At 39.3% G+C, this 16,673-nt stretch overlaps 2 protein-coding genes across 10 annotated transcripts in view; one reads left to right on the top strand and one right to left on the bottom strand.

Annotated features, from left to right (window-relative positions):
* Nucleotides 1-20: 20 nt before the first annotated feature.
* Nucleotides 21-9,382, bottom strand: BFAR (bifunctional apoptosis regulator). 2 transcript variants are annotated; one of them, XM_062503956.1, is made up of 9 exons: nt 8,968-9,382; nt 6,772-6,862; nt 5,418-5,748; nt 4,397-4,595; nt 3,878-4,047; nt 3,153-3,297; nt 2,726-2,896; nt 2,071-2,273; nt 21-1,203 (listed from the first exon to the last, which is right to left on the bottom strand). In XM_062503956.1, exons 3-9 carry the CDS (start codon nt 5,681-5,683, stop codon nt 1,011-1,013), a joined length of 1,347 nt encoding a protein of 448 aa, XP_062359940.1. In that variant the 5' UTR covers nt 5,684-5,748; nt 6,772-6,862; nt 8,968-9,382; the 3' UTR covers nt 21-1,010. The 2 variants fall into 2 exon arrangements, with proteins under 2 accessions (XP_062359940.1, XP_062359939.1); XM_062503955.1 differs by lacking the exon at nt 6,772-6,862.
* Nucleotides 9,383-9,533: 151 nt separating this feature from the next.
* The window catches only part of PARN (poly(A)-specific ribonuclease), a 45,325-nt gene continuing 38,185 nt past the window's right edge, over nt 9,534-16,673 (top strand). For 2 of the 8 annotated variants that reach the window (XM_062503339.1, XM_062503333.1), the window contains exons 1-11: nt 9,543-9,582; nt 9,868-9,945; nt 10,818-10,897; nt 11,236-11,303; nt 11,449-11,479; nt 12,131-12,191; nt 12,877-13,042; nt 13,272-13,337; nt 13,914-13,952; nt 15,812-15,854; nt 16,499-16,579. In XM_062503339.1, the coding sequence (XP_062359323.1) occupies nt 9,564-9,582; nt 9,868-9,945; nt 10,818-10,897; nt 11,236-11,303; nt 11,449-11,479; nt 12,131-12,191; nt 12,877-13,042; nt 13,272-13,337; nt 13,914-13,952; nt 15,812-15,854; nt 16,499-16,579 (732 nt within the window). In that variant the 5' untranslated portion in view covers nt 9,543-9,563. Of the gene's footprint in view, nt 9,583-9,732; nt 10,129-10,817; nt 10,898-11,235; nt 11,304-11,397; nt 11,480-12,130; nt 12,192-12,876; nt 13,043-13,271; nt 13,338-13,913; nt 13,953-15,811; nt 15,855-16,498; nt 16,580-16,673 lie in introns of those variants that run through there. The other 6 variants (XM_062503332.1, XM_062503334.1, XM_062503337.1 and 3 more) reach the window with 6 other exon arrangements.

Genomic DNA, 16,673 nt, shown 5'->3' with positions numbered 1-16,673 from the left:
CCCCACCTCTATAGGAATAGTGAATATTTCAAGAGACATCTTTAATCATGAAAAATATTCATAGCCAAATTTAGTTCACATTAGTGACAAAAATGAAATAAGCAAAACAACAAACCAATGCAGAATGCAAGGGGACAAAGTTCTTGAAAAAAATCTTACCTTTTGATTCAGTCGAAGGAATATATACATTAACAAATATCAATCCTGCCTACACAAAGTAACTTTCCTGTCAATACTTGCTCACAGACATAGATACACATATTATATTGCCATAAGTAATTACAGTGTCAGGTCACTTCTCCAAAATAATCCTTTTTAAGAGATAACCCTGAATTTAAGAATTAACATGAGAATTCAAGAAGAGAGAGTAAAAGGAGCTACTGATGAAGCCTAACTGATTGAAATAAAAAAAAATTCCATGATAATTCTCATATTTTTCCAAGACACAAAAGAATTCAAGTAGTCTTTGCCTTCAACTACAGGAATTTTGGAACAAACTCTAACTGTAAGGCTGTGTATAGGGCAGTCACAATGCTACATGTAAAGAAGACTGAAATAAATAAAGTTATTTCAACATCAAGCCTATCCAGGAAGAGCATTCCTTTGGCAAACTGAAGTTGAGGAACCCATTGCTGGCATGAAATGCTAAGTTTAAAAAGAAAAAGAAAGAAATCACTGTAGCAGTGCAGAAGACATTGGTTTTAAGGCAAGCTTGAAAATACACAGAATGCTCATGACAGAATAAAGTTTATCTGATACAAATGAGATGACTGTATGAGTTTTATATGGCTATACAGGAATGTGCTATTTTTTTTAACAGAAAATCCCTTTTTCCTTCATCCTCCAATTTGGAATCAGCTGGTTAAAGAATAACTTACCTTAAAATATTTTTGTATGTTTAAATTAACATAATCCAACATTTTCACTGCCACATAGATAATGAAGAAAAGCAAAGTTTATTCAAAATGTCCATTTTTAGAAGCTAAGCAGCTCATGAGTTCCAATGCCAATCACTGCACTTGTGTCTCCAGACGCCTGATCTCTGTGACCACAAGATCAATGTTTATAACTGGGTTAAAATATAAGGCCCAGTAAAACAAACAATTGCAGACAAACTGAGGAATAAAAGGCCAAAAAATGGCAACAAAAAGTCCCTGGGTTGAGACTTTCCAGAAATGTCTCCACATTCTGTGAGGAATAGTCCTGTGAAAAAGGAAAGGGAAAGGCTTAGAGGAACTTTCTGGTTTGTTTTCACCCAGCTCTAAGAAAAGCTAATAGGTGCTACAAATTTAAATTACTTAGCCCTTTTTCGGGTACCTGTAAAAAACACCATTTTGCACTCCTGGAAGAACCCTCCTAAAACCCAGTAGTACCAGATTTAAAGAGGAAGCAGTGAGTCAGGCCCCGAAGCCAAGCAGGTTCCAGTGGCACATCCCAGCTGTGCCTCAGGTTGCTCCATGTTCCCTGTGCTGTTCTGGGCACGCTCTGCCCTCTATTGGCTGGCAAAGGGAAAAACTCACTACACACCAAGAATTTCTCCCATACAACTTCCAAAGAGCACACCAACGATGAAAGTTAGTATGCTTGAATTAAGAATGAGGTAATAACAGAAAACAGAAATTCTGATAAATTATCAGAACTAGTATCAGTATAGCTAAATTATTTATGATTCTAAGGACTCATCCTGTAATAACTACAGTGTATCAAGACTACATTCTGATGTATTTACTTCTCAGCTGACAGCTAATACCAGGCACCATAAGAGGCAGTTCTCAAGGTAAATTTTAATATCTCCCAGTGGTTCAGAAGATGCTTGTTACTGTTTCTACATTTGCTACATCTGATCAGTAAAACCACCTCTAAAAAACCCTTGGAAACATGCACAGAAGTAAAGGTGTTCAAGAGCAAACAGCAGCACATGTGGGAATGCAGATTCATATGTTGTTATTAACCTCAGAGTTTGGGTTAGACACTCATTTCAGTGAGCAACTGTGAAATTGTAAGTCTGTTACTTTCTCTTTACATGGCCGTATTCTTCCTACCCTCTTCCACAAGCTTAGTAAAACTTACTTCAATTCTCTTCTTGACCAGAGCCTCCAAAAGGAGAATAATTCCAGAACAGAGAGCAACATGGCATTTACAATTATAAATCTTGATGTCCAGTAGTGCACATCTAGCCAATCCCAAGCAAATTCAGCTATCAGCTGGTATGGCAAAAATAAATACTTCACAGTGAATTCTCTCCATTGCCTCCAAGAAGGATCTTTAAGGTCCTGTAAATTAGGATTAAAAAAGACTGTTAATCGATTTTCTATTAAACTGACTTAATACTGGATTATTTCCAATAATCTTTTGTTGAAATTCCGGGGGTTTTATACATTGAAAGCAGTAATTTATCTTTATTATACTTGCTAGTAGATAATACTGTAATGCAGTAATTTCCATTAGATTACAACATCACTTTCTATAGTCACATGAACTTCAGAAGAATCAGTTTCACACATTTAAAGCCTTGAAAGCCTAAAATCAATCCTATTAAATGCAATGGTTGCAACACTGGTGATTGCATACAATAAACTCAAAGAACCACTTCCTCTGCAGGTCTGTTGTTTTTAAAGTCACAGTGCAAAGAGATGAAATGATGAATAATTACATCATGTGTTTTTATGCTGCTAGTCTTAAAATGCTTATAACTAAAGTAAGTATCAATGTTTTGAATACTTACAAGCAGTTTTGTGACAGTATCTTCATACTTGTCTTCTTGCATAGGACAAATAGTGTGGATGAAAGGTAGGAAAGCTTCTGTGTAATCAAACAAGTATAAGTATAACATACTGAGTCTTGGAGAACTCTTCAGTGCATACAGAAGAAAGAGTGATTTTCCTGGGTTTATGGCCTAAAATGTATCAAATTATCAAGTTTCAATCAGGGAAAAAATAAAATGAAAGGGACATGCCAGTTACTAGATTTTCTAACAATCATTTTTCAAAGGTTTGTTTTTCAAATAAAACAGCTCATTAAACTGAGCAGTTTTTACACAGGTAATTCCACTACTTTAACACTCCTCCTGGCTGTACGAGAATCTTCTTTTAAAGGTATTAATTTTAAAATAATTACTATACATGACATGATACACTTTATATAAAATTTACCTTATATTCCCAAAGGTTCTGTGGTGGTTTAACACCTAAAGTTTTCACACGTTCCAATTCTGCCATAATAGCTCTCCTGTGGTTACTGTTTGCTACAATGTAAGGCTCTTTGGTGAAATCCTCTTCAGTCAGTGTTAGGAGGAGTCTACAAAAGCAGAAGAATTAAAAAGGTAAACAGTGCCTATTCACTAAAAAAAGAAGACACAAATACACAGCTGCATACTGAAACAATAAGCTACTGATACAAGGTAGCACCTTTTGGGTTAAAGAATGGTAGAATACTTTGAGTTGGCAGGGACTTCAAAAGATCATCATTACATTGCATATCAAATGTTCTACACCAACTCTATCTCAGAGCCTGGGTTTTAGATTTCCTTCTTTACCAGTTTCCTCTTGCCTGCTTTCAGCATGGCTCTTGGGTAGAATACATATGCATATAGCCCATGCATATTTCCACAAGAAAGGAAAGATGGAAGGGGTGGATAACACATGAGTAGGATTTTACTCTCGGTCTCATTTCAGTCTGCACTGTCAGCATTTTAAAAAGTTCTTAGAAAATTTTCAGGTAGCTTGCTAAGTATCTACTACTAAAAGTTTTCAACAGCAATTATTAAAACTTCTTCTGAAATTTACTCCGATACATCAACAGAATACTCCCACAGTCTATGTAACACAGTACAGACATTTCACTATAAGCCAACCCTAAGGAATCTATCAGCAGTCACCTTCCATTTACTTTCTCCATTAAAAATCTTTCTTTGTAATGTGAAGCCCATGGGCCCAGTTGCTCCAGCCAGAATATCACTTCCTCAGCAGTCCACCTAGCAACAGGCTTGTGAACAAGAAGATCATCTTCAAATTCTCTGCTACTCCAGTGATAGCCAAGTAGAACTACCTACAGGTAGATTACAAACATAAATAAACAAAGATCCTTTACTTGCAAAGCACATACATGAATGATAAATAAACACCCAGTACGAGGCTTGACACATAGAGTCTTCCATTTCATGGAGACTAGAATATTCAGGTTATAAGAAAGTATTTGGAAGTTTTACCCACTAACTTCCGTTTGCTGTGCACTGCAATTGTAGCTCCTGGCAGACAGCTCTGAAGACCACTTTACTTACTCTGCCCAGCTGGAATCTCTTCTGTGCTGACAATCTTTTTACTGTGCATGTAATTTAAGAATATTTGATTGCATGCTTGAAGAAGCAAATACAGAAAACCAACCAGAGGAAACTTACTGCTACACAAGTTAAAGCCGTCAGAACGCCAGAGAAAAACCCTCCTCGAGGATTAATTCTTCCTGTGTTCGAAACTGTAGGCATCTGCTCATTCCCATATTTTTGGAAAGTTGCTAAACTGCGTGCTACATCACTGTTTTGTTGAATATCTTCTTTTCTTTGTTCAATGGCATCAGAAAATAGCTTTTCAATAACATCCCTAATAGGAAAAATATTCATCATTGTACTATAACTGTTGAGGCTTAATATTTAGAAAAGGGACTAATTTTTTGATTTCTGTTTTCTAGCCCTTACTGAAGACTATCATCTTCAAAAGCAAGAAAAAATAACTTATTAAAGCTTAGTAAATTTAGAATTTTATCAGTCACTGCCAAACAACATTTTTCTTAGCTTCTAAAGCTAAAATACCACATAACTCCCAAGTTACTTCTTATATAAAATTAGAATTCTGTGTGCCACTGGCAAGCCTCAATTATTAAAAAATGCTAAGCAAAAGACAACATAAAAGCCTACCATCAATCCTACCATCTATTTACGTAAATATTATTAACCCAGATAAAGTACTACTAACAAAACAATTTGTGGGGAATTCAAGACAGCAAATAGATATTTTTAGCTAAGTTCTGCAATGTGACCACATTTCTTCCAATAAATAATTCCTATTACAGAAATTACTACACTATTATCCAAGATCAATCTAACTTAGAATTATTAGAGAACAACCAGCTATAGTAGAAGATTGAGGATCCCGCCTCTCCATCTCTCAAAAAATTTAGAAGGGGGGGAAAGCCCTCCCCCCAAACAAACCTCCTCCCTCAAAACAAAACCAACCAACCCACCCCTTAATTCCATGTGCTTGAACAGTTCATTACAAGTGCACAAGCTGAAAGTCTTTGGGATTTAAATTTCTTTGTGAGAGATTACCAATTATCTAGAAATATCTGCAGCAAACTCAAGAAACCAGATAGCTAATTTCTGTTTAATTTATGTAAAAAAGACATTCACAACATAGTTCACTCACCTGAGGAGGATGTTGACTTTGGGGAATCCTTCCCATTTTTCTCTGCATTCAGGGCATTCATTCTTCTTGGACGACACCCACCACAAGGCCAAGCAATGCCTACAGAAGCTGTGCCCACAGTTCAGGGTGGTGGGATTGATCAGAATGTCATAGCAGCAGTGGCACAGGAACTCACTGACTGATATCTGCCGACCCAGACCAGGAGTAGCACACGATTCAACTTTTGCCCTCTCTGTTTCCCCTCCTAAAGTCTCATCTTCTTCCATTTTCCTTTATGCCTTACACAAGCAGAAAGCTCTCTTAGATCTTCAAACCAAATAAGGCATTACTTCTGCAAAGCAACACAAAAACAGCTGTTATAGAAGTTTAGTATTGTAAGCAATGTGATTCATCATTGCACCACTTTTGTCACTCAGTCTTAAATTTAACTAACTCAGCCCTCCCCAAAATGAAACATGATCTACTCTTTCAACTACAATCAAAACCAGATTCTCGATGTAAACAGGTGGGCTCAATCTCCCTATGCTTTCTTCTTCCCTGTTACAAAATACACGAAAGTGAAACAAAATAACTCACTATGATTCACCTAACTTTTCACAGTAGCTTTAAGCACGGTTTTAGAAGAAACCAGTCAAAGGAAATTTCATTAAAAAGTACCATCAGAGGATACAAACATAAAATACCAGTATAATGTAACAATCTAATTTACTTCATCCCTCTTTTTCTAAGAATATGAACTAAAACATTACTAACAGAGGTCTATGCTAGACATAGCTGGGCAATTAAAAAAAAATAAAAAAAAGAAAATTTCATCCAGCAAGTCATATGCTTCAGAATCATAAGCGATTGATCTGCACACCTTCTCAGCAAAGTTTTAAACTCCACATTAACTTTACTTGTAGTTACTTTGTTAGTATTACAGAAAATGCAGAGATAAAAAGAGTTTGAGTGGTTCCAAGCTTAAAAAAAATATAAATCTATTTCTTGATGTTCATACTCCATTCTCTTAGATTGCCATATGTAGTTTGTTAAGAAAAACACTGATCCAGATCACTCACTCATTACTCATGATATGTTAGAAATACCAAGAACCAGACAATTTTCTCCTCAGGCGCTACCAAACCAAAGTATGATTACATTCTCCACCATGTGGCTTCTGCTTACTGCTAACTAACCAACTTGCCATCCAGATCAAGCACAAAGAGGTAAGCACGCAAGCAGGTAAAGAACAGAAATTACAACACCCCTCCCCCCCCCAGTACAGAAACAGAAACCAATAGTGAAATTAGAATTCTTGACTTCCAAACCTGTATTTCCCTGGCAAAGCACAGGCTGCTGGCTTTCTAAAACAAACCTGAAACAGCACTTTTAAGAGAGGAAATAAAAAGATTTTGCACTCAAAAACATTCTTCCAGTTTTCCTGAATGGTAGAGGCAACAGGATTTCTGTGGAAAATACAGGAGAAATATTTCACCGCTCAGACTGCGCCAAGTAAGAGCCAGCAGCAGAACGACTGCGAGCTGCCCTCCCGTCTGTTCCCAGCTCCAGGCTCCTCCACTCCGCGCTGCTTCCTCAGGCGCAGCCCGGCCGGGCCGGGCGGGCGCGGGGCGGCCCCAGCCCGGTGCCGTGCCCGGGCTCGGAGCCGCGGAGCCCTGGCTGCAGCCCGGGCCGAGCAGGGCCCGAACCGCCCCGCCGCTTCCGCCCCGCAGGCCTCCCTCACCGCAGCCGCTCGCCTTTTCATTTCAAGCGTTTAAAATCACCAGACTTGAGCACTGCTGCACTCCCATCTCTGGGAATACAGGCATTTCCATATTCGTGAGAACTGAGGCACGCTTCTTACTGTACGCTACGCACCCGGGTAGCCTTCCTTCGCAGAAACTGCTCAAGGTTGATTTTAAAATAAAGATTCGAGGTGTAATCTTAGAAGTAAATGAGACTTTCAGGTGCTAGTTTGATTTACAGTGCTAATGCATCCTGCACAGAGACTATTCTTGCCACCTAAGAGTCTATCTCTCCACACATTCACAATTACTTCTAACAGTCTCTGTTCCCTTACTGAAATTCTTTTTGATTAGTCCAAAACAAAATTGATTCACTCTCTACAGCACCCTGACAGGAGGTTGTATCCAGGTGGGGAACAAGTGACAGGACATAGCTTTATTCTACACCAGGGCAGGTTTAGGTTGGACATTAGGAAAGGATGATCAGACATTGGAACGGGCTGCACAGGGAGGTGGTGGAATCACCATCCCTGGAGGCGCTCGAGGACCGGACATTGCACTGAGCACCACGGTCTGTGTGATATCGTGGTTGTTCGGTCACAGGTAGGACTCAATGATCCCAGAGGTTTTTTCCAACCTGACTGATGCTGTAAATTTTTAAAGTACCTCTAAGATGCATTATTTTATTCAACTGTTCAACACAGTGATATTTTCTTTTAAGATTTTGTTTGATACAAACTACAAATCTAGTTCAAATGACATTTCAATTAATTATTCCAACCTATTTCAAGAAAGAAAATAGTCTCTCCTTGTTTTCTCTCTCATATTATCTATTTTTTTTCTAGAGAACCAATCAGCAGATCTTTAAACTATTCAAGCATGAAAGAATTCAACCTCTTCTAGACCTGAATAAGTGCATCTAGATCTATCTTGGTATGCAAGGTGAAAATGTGGCCCAGAATACTTGCTCTAGAATAGTTTACTACTTTTTTGTATCATTTCACTAAGCTTCAATGTTCAGTAAAAGCACATACAAGTGCTTGATAGTCTGTGCAGTGGACTTGAATGATGTGAAAACATGGCCTTTCTGTTCGAGTTTATAAAACTTTTGACATATAAAAAGCCATGGAATTTTGAACTAACTGCTTGTATTGCCCTTTCCCACTTCATAGATGTTCCTTCTGCTTACATAACACATACATGTTGAAGTAAAAAATATCTAATCTGTAAGACATAGTACTTCAATCCTTACTGAAGCACTTTATTACAGTATCTTACTGTTTGACTTGCAGTTTATTGTGTGTGTGAGAGAAGCAGAGTTCCCAGATTTGTCAGCTACTTGGAGGAAATGTCACACTCCTAAAACAGCCACCAACCACTTTAAAGTTGTGGTTGATGAGCACTTTTAAGCAGAAACTGCAGAAACGCATCTTAAAAAACTGAGTAACATGAAAAAATTTGGCTTCAGCCAATTTAGTGCAAAATAAAAACATCTCTGCCATTTCAACTAACTTCTCACTGGGAACCATTTAATGATACTAGATGATTTGCTGGGCATGTCTATTGAACAAATTGCTTATACTGAAAAGGTGACACATAATATTGAAGAATCTTAAAAAGCCCTCTCCACTAAATCCTGCATAACCGTTTATCCTTTTTTTTTGTATGCAGAAATTACCCTCCACAATTTGAATTTTTCCTTTGTTTTCATTAGGCTGGAATTCTGGAAAAGATGCTTTGAGCCCTGTGGACCCCAGCCCTGCAGCACAAACTCTGAACTCTTCTGCCGCCCGTGCCCACAACTCCTGCCCTGTGCCCCTGTGCAGCACCTTCTCTCTGGGGCCGGCCTTCCTTCCACAGCGTTGCGGGCCCATCCTGCTGGGCGCTGCTCTGCCACAGCGACGCGTCCAAGTGCCGCTCGGAACAGGAAGACGCTCCCCTTGCAATACGCCAAGACGTCCAGTTCCCCTGGAATTATCATCATTAAGGCATCGTCGCTAGCAGCTCTCCACCATCCTCCTGGGGGTCACCTAGGCAGAGTCCCACGCCTTCTTCCTCACTGGCGCTAGTTACGCATTTCTGGCTTTGAGGGTGAGGCCCACATCCACATTTCACCACACCCCACAGAAGTACGGCTGGTGTAAGTCTTCCTTCCTCCCAGCAGCCCTGCTGCAGCCACTCCGGTCCCGCCGCCCCCTCGGAGCACACGGCAGGCAGCCCGACCGACCGCTCCGAGCCGGCGGCGCCAAGCCCGCGGGTGCACAGGGCGGGGCAGCCCTGAGGGCTCCGCCCCGGCAGGAAATGGCGGCGGCCCGGGCTCACGTGCGCGCTCACGTGCGGCGCGCGGGGCGGCCCCGGAAGCGCTCGGCGGCGGCGGGCGGTGCCGGGCGGTGCCGGGCCGAGCTCCGGCGGGCGGGGGCGCGGGATGGAGGTGATCAGGAGCAGTGAGTGATCGCCCGCCCCTGCGTCCCGAGCTCTGCGCCGCCGGCGCTGAGCTGTCCCGGCGTCCCCGCCCCGGGCTGACGGCCGCTCCGGCCTCAGCCGCTCCGTGGCGAAGGGGTCCCCGTTCCCCCGCTCACCCATGAGGCGCGACCCTGAGCGGGGAGTTGCGGCCCCGAGGCTGAGGGGGCGGCGGGCAGGTCCCGGCCGCCCCTGCCCGCCCGAGGGGCGCCGGGCTGCCGGAGGATGCGGTTCGTAGTCTCAAGTGTGTTTTAACCCTTTACCCACAGATTTTAAGGATAACCTAAACAAAGTGTACGAAGCCATTGAAGAGTCGGACTTCCTGGCCATCGATGGAGAGTTTTCAGGTAGAGTTGCACCTATTTTGTGATTGTGACCTGTTGGCAGTGTCTGAGGGGGGGTGGTTTGGCGTCGGTGCCCGAGTTCGCTTCTGTGATGTGTCTTAGGGCTGGCTTGAAAAAGCTGAAGCTGAGGCTACCACAAATGATCAACCAGTTGTTACACGTGCGATAGCAAGGCTTTGGTCCGAGGTGCGTGTCACGCTCATGCTGCTTGTGCTCCCACAGTAATCTTTCTGCACGGCAACTGATAGTTGTTGCAGCTCAGTGTGAAAATAACAGAAGGTGTTTATATGTGCCATGGAAGCAATGGATTGGGATAAGTGAGGGAGATCCTGCAAGTGTTTGGACAGGGAAAGGCACCATTAAGAACGTGTGTGTTTGTGAAACCCTGATGGTATGTGCAGCAGAGAGATGCTTCAGTAAGTACTTGGCTTTTGGGATGCAGAATTCCGTTCACCCATGGAATATAAATGTGAGCAAGATTAGGTTTTGTTACACGTGGCGTTTGTGGAAGTACAGTTGTTGCAGATGGCTTAAGGTGACTAAGTTATTCGATAAATCTCTGGGCAGCGCTCTTTCCATTTTTAGTTTGACTTTGATCCTGCATTGTGTTGTGAAGCCCATTTACATTAGGGTATTGGTAGGTCTTGGCCTGTTACTGACATGCTGAATAGGAGCCTGAATGACAAAGCTTTTGCAGAAAAGTATACCACTATTAAAATGAGTGGCTTATTGCAGTAGTGTTTTTTCTCAAGTTAAATAATTGTAACACATATTTTAAGTGAAAGTGTTTTTCTTAAATTGCCAGTAGCTGCATTTCTTTGCTGTGGTTAATTTTGGAAAGCTTACCCAAAGCAAAATATGTTCTGCTTTTTCAGGAATCAGTGATGGGCCTTCAGTTAGTGCATTAACAAATGGCTTTGACACTCCAGAAGAAAGGTATCAGAAACTTAAAAAGGTAAAGTGTTTACATGGACTAAAGTGAAAACTGAAGCTACTTTTGGTGCAGCATTTTGTGCGTGTGACCAACAGGAGGAAAGAGAGCTAGAACTTCCCTCAATTCTTGTCTCTTCATGGAAGGAGAGTGCATACTAAAGTAATCTTGGGCCAATAGAAAGATGATTATAGTGGGAAAACTGTGGTGTGTTTACTTTAAAATTACCAGCAGAACAAACATTGGTTAAGACTCACTTTACTTGATTTTGAAATTGAGAGAAATCTTATGAGGATGCACCCTGGTAATCTTTAAATGTGTACATGTTTTATTCTCATGCAACGTTTTCCCTTCCTTTCCAGCATTCCATGGATTTTTTGCTCTTTCAGTTTGGCCTTTGCACTTTTAAATATGATGACACAGAAGAAAAGTATGTTATTCTCTTATTTCTTGTTTTCTTAATTGAGGATTTTCTAAAGTAATACTGATAAACTGTATTGACATGCAACTCATCTTTTCTACAGGTATATAATGAAGTCATTTAACTTCTATATTTTTCCAAAACCCTTTAACAGAAATTCACCAGATGTCAAGTTTGTCTGTCAGGTTAGTAGAAAAAACAATTTAATTTCATTTGGTTAAGGTATACCTGAAACAAACTTCCGTTTAAAAGGTAGAAAAATGTAAATTTCTGGGTTGGGGGTTTTTTCTTATGACATAAATAAGCATCAGTTAAGAGCAATCCCAAAAATGAGCTTTAAGGGAATATCCCTGTCTTCAGTTTTTAAATCTTGTTACACATTACATTGTGTAGTTTCTGGAATTTGAGATAATGTTCCAAAATTGGCAAGATGATTCTAATTTTTTCTCATTGAACTTCCAGTTTCCTTGCTTTTTTTTTAATCCTTTATTCTCATCTGCTTATCTCACTTTTACTGCTTCCCAGGCTCTTGCCAACATTTTTCTGGTCTCAGATTTGTTCTCCTGAACCCCATTTTGCTTTCTTCAGTTTCCTCTCTTCGCAGTTTGTTCTGTCATCTCTATCCCTTACCATATTCGTTGTTCTTGTCCCTTATGGAAGTTCAAAATCATTTAGAAAAGTAGCATAACGTAAACTGTCAGTGGCTTCTTTAGGGTAACAAACTTGGTTGTTCTTGGCTTTGGACTTTGTATAATTTCTTTAAAAAAGTGAAAATAACTAATCTTTTATGCCACAGCCACTTTTGCCAATTGTAAAGCCTTTTTCTCTTGTTGCAGAGTTCAAGTATAGATTTTTTAGCAAACCAAGGATTTGATTTTAATAAAGTTTTTCGCAATGGTGAGTTGTTTTGGTTTTTTTTTTTCAATTTCTTTCAATGTCTGCAAAGTTTATCATGATGCCTTTCATTGTTTTCTGCAAAAAGAAAAAGGGCTGCCACCCATGATACTTGAAGTAATGAAGTTCTTGGATTATTCTTATCCAGTCTACTGTTGTGCTGATGGTAACTCCCTTTCCAAGAATTCATTGTGTAGTTCAGCAGAACAGAATTCCCCCTAACATGAGAGTTTGGTGGTTTGTTTTTTTGGGGTTTTTTTTTTTTTTTTTTTTTTTTTTTTGTTTGTTTTTTTTTTGTGTAGAGGCAAGGCATGAATAGAGAGAGTAACAAGGTGTGGAGCTGTGCAATGCATCAGTAGCAATGTGTAGGAAAGGGATCCCAGTGCAGTGTGGTTGGTGCTGCTGCAGTCTGTGACTTGTGATGCACAGAACAAGGACAGAAGTGCTCAGTACTTTTGTGGTTGTGATCTGGGGCTCATGCCTTGTGCAGAGGAGGCTCTGTGGTGCTGTGGTATCAGCTGAACTGGCACGTGCTGGGAGGCTGGACAGACACACATCTACAGCAGTTCACTGACAGGGAAGGGTTTGTTTTCAGCCTGCAAGGGTGTAACAGAGGCAAGTGCTTGAATCCTTATGCATCCCCAGTTTGTCTCTAATTATTATGATCTTTTACTTTTTTTTTTGTTAGGAATTCCATATTTAAATCAGGAAGAAGAGAGACAGCTAAGGGAACAGTATGATGAAAAACGTTCTCAAGCCAACGGTGCAGGATCTCTGTCATACATTTCTCCTAATTCCACAAAGTGCCCTGTAACAATTCCTGAAGATCAGAAAAAATTTGTTGAGAAAGTAGTGTAAGTAACATTGTTTAATATCCTCTGATGTTGTTAAAACTAAAATGTGAACACTAGTGATATTTTCATAAATTGAAGCCATTGTATTAATTCACTGTTTGTAAAATGCTGCTCTTTTTGATATTCAGTATTTTCTTGTCTTTTGGAGAGAGTTGTAAACTTAAAAAAAAAAAAAAGCCCAAAAAAACCAAAACAGTAGATATAGAGGCGAATAATCTGTTTCTTCCAGGGAACAAATAGAAGATTTATTAAAGAATGAAGAAAGTGAAAGTTTGGAACTGGAGCCATGTACAGGGTCAGTTTCTGAAATTGCATCTCTTCTAAATTTTTTTTTATTTTGGTGATAGAGAATTAGGACAGTGACAGGGAAGAATATGTTTGCTTGGATTAACTGAAGCAAAATCTACATTTGACTAATTTTTGAAAGTTGAGAAAACGTGGTTATGTATGCAGGTGTTGTAATTTATTTTGAGCTGTAATTTTCTGCATGTAGTGGCAAAATATTTAAATATAGCCAAGAAATGCCTTGTATGTGTGAGCTGCCTTTTGTTACTGCTGAAGTGATCCATAAGCCTTGGAGATGCACTGGATAAGTGTACCAGCATGTATCCATATGGAGTGACCATGACTACAGAATACGCTCTGATGAGAAGACTGGTAACTGTAAAACGTGGTGTAAATGCCTTTAGTTGGGCAGCAGAACATCAGAATTCAGTAAATCTCTTCCTAGCCCATAGGTCCGCTAGCAGTGACTCTTTCTTTAAATATCTTTCTACAAATGAACACTTAAGAGTCAGCTTAAACTGGAAATTATTACTAGGAGGCACTCTGTAGAAGTAGTATTAGTAACATGACTCTCTTTTGGTTTTAGATTTCAGAGGAAATTAATTTATCAGACCTTGAGCTGGAAGTAAGTTACTGGTAATACTGCCTTATTGTATATTTTTAGTACTTTTGATAAGAAATCTGGGTAAGATCTGATCTACTTAACCTTGGGGTGATTGATTTAGACTTTTTTTTTTCCCCTTAAAAGAAGAGTTTTGTAATATTCTGAAGATGAATTACATTACTTATTTGTGATGATTAATTTAGATATTGGAGCTTAGTGTTTGTTTTATCATTCCTATGTAAAATCTCTGAATAGAAAAGCAGAGCCTAGAATTACATAACAAATGCAGCATGCTAGGTTTTTAGTGAACAGAAAGTGCATGTGCTTATATGGATTGTGGGCTTTATGTGAAAAAAATAGTAGTTCTATAGTAGATACTGGTATGGGTATAGATTTCTGTGGGATGCTAAGCATAAGCATTTCTTGATAACTTAGTATATTGTGTAAATATATCCCTTAAGGCCTTAGGAGAAACTTTTAAGGCTTTAGAGGAACATTTTCATTGTTCTGAGTGCAGCAGTAAGATGTGGAAAATACAGAAGTCTTTTTTTGCATGTTGAGTTAATTCAGTTTTGCAGCACTGAATCAGGCACTCTGTTACTACTTACACTGGAAGCAGATAAAATAAAGCTTTTCTCTAGAAAATGGAATCTCAAGTGATCTTGAGAACTAAGCTGAAAAAAAGCAGATGTGTTTTCAACAATTTTTCAGTGTAATTTTTAACATAAGCTATAGATATTCTGTAGCTCATGTAGCATGTAGTTTTATGTTTGTCTGTTGCTTATTCTTCCCTCTTCTCTGAGTGGATGGAAGAATGTGTTCATGAGTTATGTTTTCTTAACATTCAGCAGTGTTGCTTTATGTGAGTACAGCTGTGTACACTGTGTGTGTGTTGGAGGGAGAAAGCCAAGCTGTGAAGGTGGCATGGAGCTAATTAAAGCAAAAGAGTGAAGTTATTGATTGCCCTTGTGTCCTCACCTCTTCACAGGTCGTTTTCTCTATTGAAGCATTCTCTTTTGCATCAGTGTTTTGATGCATCCAAGGTTTGTGGCATGAGGCAGCCTGTAAGTGAGATGGAGGCTCAAAACTGTGTGAGGAGTCAGGGTGGAAAGGACACAACAGTGTTTGGAGTGTGCTCTCCAGTACTAATTTTGGGAGTAGCTAGAGGACAAGGAAACTTGATGATTCTGCAGTGGTTGCACAGTTGTGGTTAGTTTATTGTAGTGAGATTATGAGAGTAATTGTTACTGGTTAAGCAGGCAAAGGGCAATATTCTCTTGCTATCAGTTGGGTGCTCTATGGCTCTGTGTCTGGTGTTATTTTGGAAATTAAATTTGATTGTGGTAGTTCCACCCTGATGCCACCATGTAGCAGAGGTGATCCCATTTGAGTTAATAATTCCTATTAAAATCTGCTGCTAGCAGAAAGTTCAGGGTTGTCAATAAATCCTCAAATAAGTGATGTATTGAAGAGATACAGTCTTCAAATAAGCTGTCGTGGGGCTGCAAGTAAATGAGAGCATTCTCACCAGCATTTTTGTTTTGGATTTCTTGAAAGCAAAGATTCTAGACTGTGATGAAATATCTAAATGATCTTTACTTAATATCACCAAAACAGGAAGTTACAGGTTCCACAACAACAGCATGGGAAATGGTGTAACTGCTAGTTACTGTTAGGTAATGTAAGGAAGCAAGTTAAGCTAGCCTATTGCTTCAAATTTTGCATTTTTAAAATTAAAAAGAAACTTGCAATAGTTCTTTTAGACCTAAGATTTCTAGAAATAATGAAACATGAAATTGCTAAATTACTGTTGTGGTTTCAACATGCTAAGTGCCTAGTGAATAGCTATTAATATTTACTTTTCGTTTGTTTTGATATAGATATCCAAAAGGTATCCACGTGGAAACTCTAGAGTCAGATAAGGTAATTAGGCCTGTTACTGCCTTTAATATTTTTTCTGTTGAAAGGAGATTGTATTTGTCAATTTTACCATCTCTTCTGATTTTTAGATCCAACTTGAGCTTTGTTATGCAAATGCAAAGCATTTTAAATGCAATAGAGTGAACTAGTTTTTAAACATTATATCTGACCAACATATGGAATGTGGGCATGTATTTGTGTGGCTTAATGTTACTCTTTAAACAGATATGAAAAAGTGTTCTAAAATACAGTGGATCTGATGTTAAGTGTAAGTGAAAAGCAGGCTGTGATCTTAGAGGAACAACAGCAGTGTGACGTGCTGTGTCCTCACTGCCCAGCACAGATCTCTGCTTCAAAATCTATTTGAAACGAACTATTTACAAGGAAATGCTGATAACATTTTTTAAAAAGTAAAAAGTGAGTTTAGGAAAAAATGGGTTTGGTGGATGAATCAAATACAGCCTTCTAAAGTAGGCTTCTGGGAGTAGGTGATAATATGGTGCCTTACAATAGAAACAGTTGTGTTGCCAAGTAACTACTGCTGAGGTATGACAGTTTTCTTTACAATGTAAATTTATAAAAACTTTGCAGCAACCTGAAATCTGAACGTCTCAGAGTCATTCCTCAAACTACATTTTTTGTTTTAGAAAGAGAGATATATTGTAATTACTAAGGTAGATGAAGAGGAACGAAAAAGAAGAGAGCAGCAAAAACAAGCAAAAGAACAGGTAAATAAATTAAATTCCATTTGTTTATGTGAGAGAGGAAGGGTGAGAATCTCTGACTTCGCTCAGCAATGCAAAGATGCAGGATAGGGTTTGG

The sequence above is a fragment of the Cinclus cinclus genome, chromosome 16 (assembly GCF_963662255.1).
Source record: "Cinclus cinclus chromosome 16, bCinCin1.1, whole genome shotgun sequence".
NCBI classification, from domain to species: Eukaryota; Metazoa; Chordata; class Aves; order Passeriformes; family Cinclidae; genus Cinclus; species Cinclus cinclus.
The sequence above is the reverse complement of the archived record's forward strand: the minus strand, read 5'-3'. Positions and strand labels throughout refer to the sequence as shown.

Excerpts from the sequence above, each read along its gene's own strand:
- BFAR (XM_062503956.1), bottom strand. The coding sequence starts at position 5,683 with ATGGAAGAAGATGAGACTTTAGGAGGGGAAACAGAGAGGGCAAAAGTT. Across the intron at positions 2,897-3,152 it reads AGAACCTTTGGGAATATAAG|GCCATAAACCCAGGAAAATC; the intron begins GTAAATTTTATA and ends GATACATTTTAG. Across the intron at positions 1,204-2,070 it reads TGGTCAAGAAGAGAATTGAA|GACTATTCCTCACAGAATGT; the intron begins GTAAGTTTTACT and ends CCTTTTTCACAG.